The following is a 4429-nucleotide window of genomic DNA, read 5'->3' as shown; positions in this document are numbered from 1 at the left end:
AGAGTTCTAAGCCTCCTCCCAAGGTAGAACTCAAGCCCCTTCCCCCTTCTTTGAAATATGCTTTTCTTGATAAGGAGGGAAAACACCCTATTATTGTCAATGCTACCTTAGATGGTCTTAATTTGGAAAAACTTCTTGATGTTTTAATGAAATATAGGGATGTGATAGGGTATATCATTGATGATATTAAAGGTATTAGCCCTTATTTATGCATGCATTGTATTCATCTTGAAGATGATCATTCCACCTCCATTGAACCTCAAAGAAGGTTGAACTCCAACCTTCAAGAGGTTGTGAAGAAAGAAATTTTGAAACTACATGAGGCGGTCATCATCTATACTATCTCCGATAGAAAATGGGTTAGCCTGTTTCATGTAGTTCCAAAGAAGGGTGGGATGACCATAATCAAGGATGAAAAGGGAGAGGAAATCTCCACTCGTACGGTGACCAGGTAGAGAATGTGCATTGATTATAGAAGATTGAAAAAAAACACCAAGAAAGATCATTTTCCTCTCCCTTTCATGGAACAAATGCTTGAAAGGCTTTCTAACCATGCTTTCTTTTGTTTCTTGGATGGGTATTCCGGATTTTTCAAAATCCCTATCCATCCAAGTGATCAAGAGAAAACTACTTTCACATGTCCACATGGGACAATTGCATACCGAAGAATGCCATTCGGATTATGCAATGCTCCCTCTACTTTTCAAAGATGCATGACTTCAATTTTCTCTGAGATGATTGAAAAAGAAATTGAGGTTTTCATGGATGATTTTAGTATTGGTGGCTCGTCTTTTGACACTTGTCTTTTTAACCTTGAAAAAGTTTTGAAAAGGTGTCAAGAGACGAGTTTGGTTTTAAATTGGGAAAAGTGCCATTTTATGGTTGAGGAGGGAATTGTCCTCGGCCATAAGGTTTCAAAATGGCATTGAGGTTGATCTGGCCAAGGTTTCGGTGATTGAAAAGCTGCCCCCTCCTACTTCCATCACGGGGGTACGGGCTTTTCTTGGGCATGCCGATTTTTACCGGAGGTTTATCAAAGATTTTTCTTCAATCGCCAAACCCTTGACCGAATTACTCAAAAAGAGGTTGTTTTTTACTTCAATGAGGCTTGCCTTGAGGCGTTTCATAAGCTCAAGAAAGCTCTCATTTCTTCTCCCGTTATGCAAGCTCCGAATTGGAGCTTGCCTTTTGAGCTAATGTGCGATGCTAGTGACTTTGCAGTAGGTGCCGTTCTTGGTCAAAAGAAACAAGGAAAATCATGTGTCATCTGCTACGCAAGTAGGACTCTAGATGAGGCTCAAAGGAATTACACAACAACGAAGAAAGAGATGTTAGCGGTAGTGTTTGCATTCGATAAGTTTCAGTCCTATCTCATATGCTCAAAAGTTATCGTATACACGGATCACATCGCTGTGCGGTATCTTATGACCAAGAAAGAAGCAAAGCCTCGCTTGATCCGTTGGGTTCTCTCTCTCCAAGACTTTCACATGGAAATGAGGGACAAAAAGGGAGCGGAGAACTATGTAGCGGATCATTTGTCTAGGCTACCATTTGAGAACAAGGAGGATGTACCGATTAATGATGAGATAGGATTCGAGGCTCTCATGCCTTTGGTGTCAACTTCTACTCCTTGGTACGCGGATATAGCTAACTATCTTGCGTGTGGAGTCGTTCCCCTGGAGTACTCTTCTCAACAAAAGAAGAAGTTTTTCAAGGAAGTGAGAATATACTTTTGGAATGACCCATACCTATTCAAGCAATGTGGAGATGGCCTTTATCGGAAGTGTGTTCCAGATCATGAGATTCAAGGAGTTCTTGAGCATTGCCACTCACTACCATGTGGAGGACATGGTGGTGTTAACAAAACAGTGGCAAAAATCTCTCAATCCTTATTGTGGTGGCCGACAATGCATAGAGACGCCCACTAATTCGTTGCGCAATGTGATAGATGTCAAAGGATCGGAGGCATTACCAAGAGGGACGAAATGCTCCAACAAAGTGTTTTAGAAGTTGAACCCTTCGATGTTTAGGGGGTGGATTTTATGGGGCCTTTCGTTTCTTCTTGTGGGAATCTATATATCTTGGTAGCGGTCGATTATGTGACGAAATGGATTGAAGCCATACCCTCACCTACTAATGATCACAAGGTTGTGCTTAAGCTACTAAAGAAGATCATTTTTCATAGGTTTGGAGTTCTGAGGGTGCTAATTAGTGATGGAGGGTCCCATTTCGCCAAAAAGCAATTTGAAGCTCTTCTCAAGAGGTATGGCGTTCATCACAAGGTTGGATTACCTTACCACCCTCAAACTCAAGGACAAGTGGAGGTCTCAAATCGTGAAATTAAAAATCTTCTTTAAAGTATGGTGAAAAAATCAAGGAAATATTGGTATCTCAAACTTGATGACACACTATGGGCTCTTAGGACGGCGTACAAGACTCCAATCGGCACAACCCCCTATAGGTTGGTCTATGGAAAGGCTTGTCACTTGCCGGTTGTGTTAGAATACAAGGCTTGGTGGGCCATCAAAGAGCTCAATATGGATTTATTGTTGGCCGGTGAGAAGAGATTGCTTAAGCTCAACGAACTTGAAGAGCTTAGAGATGATGCTTATGAGAGCTCAAGGTTATATAACGAGAAGACCAAAAAGTGGCATGACCAACATATTCGAAACAAGAACTTTAAGGTTGGAGACAAGGTTTTGCTTTTCAACTTAAGGCTTCGTTTGTTTCCGGGTAAACTCAAATCAAAGTGGTCGGGTCCTTTTGTTATTTCAAAGACTACTCCTTATGGCTCCTTTGAGTTAGATGCGGATGGTAACAAGTTTATGGTTAATGGTCATTGTTTAAAGCATTACTTTTTCAAGGAAGAAGTTGGTATCATCGAATGTATAATGCTTGATCCTTTGGATCACAAGCCTCCCACTTGAAGAATTTTTCTCATGGTTAAGCTAGTGACCTCAAAAAGAAGCGCTTCTCGGGAGGCAACCCGAGTCTCTAACCCTTTTCTTTTTCCTCCTTTCTTGATGCTTTGTTATTTTCCTATCTACAATGTTGGATTGTTGGATTTTTGAATTTTGATTGTGTTGGAATTTTTGGTATGCTTTGCCTTAGCATGATGGTATGGTGTTTAGTGTGTTTTGAAGAGGGGTGTTTGTGCATATTGTGTTGCAAAATGGCATTTTTTGAAAAAGCCAGGTGGTTCGACTGAACTCCCTGAAGGTTCGGTCAAACCTTTTGAAAGGTTTGCCCGAACCTTATTGAGTTCGGTCGCACCTCCTATGGATCCTCAAGTTGAAAACTTTCTGCCAGAATTGCAGAAATTAAGATTCTAGAGTAGGTTCGACCGAACCTTGGAGAGGTTGGACCGAACCTTAGTTCGCCCAAACATAGCTGTGTTCGGTCGCACCTGCTCTAGAATCACAACTTGAAAACTTTCTGCCATTTTTGTAAAATTCAAGTTAGAGAGAAGGTTCGACCGAACCTTGAGAAAGTTCGGCCGAACTTACCCATGGTTCGGCCGAACCTTTGTCGATTTTTTTTTAAAAAAAACGGGGGCTGCTCTTCTTCTTCATTTCATTTCATTCGACCCCCTCTCTCTATTCTCATCCTTCTCACTCTAACCTCCATTGCAACCACCTCCTACAGCCTCAAACCTCCATCAAAATCACTCCAATATTCTCTTTTTCTCACTTATTTTCCATCCTCTACTCCATTTCTACAATCCCCACCAAAAATTCCTCACAAAAATCCCATCTTTTCATTTCCCCCAATTTCTAGGGTTTAAGTGCTTTGGTATTTTTGGTTTTCTACTTACTTACAATCAATTGTGGTATGATTTTCTTAACTTTTGCAAGTTTATTTCTTCAATTTCTCATAGTTATACCATGTTTTGCATGTTTAAATATGAATTGTGGTATTCTTGAAATTGTTAGTAATAACTTGCTTGTTTCTTGTGGTTGTTTGGATTTACATGTTGCAATTGATTTGTAATTGATAGTAGAACATGTTATTTTCATGATTATGCATTTATACCTTTGTTTTGTTTGATCTCAATGTCTTTTCTTAAAAATGTTGATTTCATGCTAGGGTGTTCATGCTACTATTTGGTGATTGAAGAATTCATGAATTGGATGTTGTTGGAGAATGATTCTTGTTGTTTTTGGTTTGATTTTGATAGTTTGGTGAATGATTATCACATAATTAGGAGACATCATGCCAAAATTCACCTAGACTTTGTTAGGACTTTTATATGAATGTATTTCTTGCCAATGCCTTGGTTTAATTGTGTCCATTTATGCCTTGAGTTGAATTGTTATCATCCTGTATATCTATTTCACAACTCAAGGAAACTACTTTCACGCATACACTTTTACCTTGGATAGCTTTTTATGACATCTCTTATCAAATTTTTCTAATAATAGCTCTTAGT

General features: G+C 39.6%; 1 protein-coding gene across 1 annotated transcript; it reads left to right on the top strand.

Annotated features, from left to right (window-relative positions):
* Positions 1-2042: 2042 nt before the first annotated feature.
* On the top strand, positions 2043-2927 carry LOC110682826. Its single transcript, XM_021859170.1, has 2 exons — positions 2043-2263; positions 2423-2927. Exons 1-2 carry the CDS (start codon positions 2043-2045, stop codon positions 2925-2927), a joined length of 726 nt encoding a protein of 241 aa, XP_021714862.1.
* The last annotated feature ends 1502 nt before the right edge of the window (positions 2928-4429 follow it).

Source organism: Chenopodium quinoa, unplaced genomic scaffold (genome assembly GCF_001683475.1).
Source record: "Chenopodium quinoa cultivar QQ74 unplaced genomic scaffold, ASM168347v1, whole genome shotgun sequence".
In the NCBI taxonomy this organism is placed as follows: domain Eukaryota; kingdom Viridiplantae; phylum Streptophyta; class Magnoliopsida; order Caryophyllales; family Amaranthaceae; genus Chenopodium; species Chenopodium quinoa.
This window is presented reverse-complemented; position numbering and strand designations above follow the sequence as displayed.

What these genes read in the sequence shown, in the direction of transcription:
- LOC110682826 (XM_021859170.1), top strand. Translation starts at nt 2,043, where the DNA reads ATGGGGCCTTTCGTTTCTTCTTGTGGGAATCTATATATCTTGGTAGCG. An exon ending in TTTGAAGCTCTTCTCAAGAG is followed by an intron (nt 2,264 to 2,422) that starts GTATGGCGTTCA and finishes ATGGGCTCTTAG; the next exon opens with GACGGCGTACAAGACTCCAA.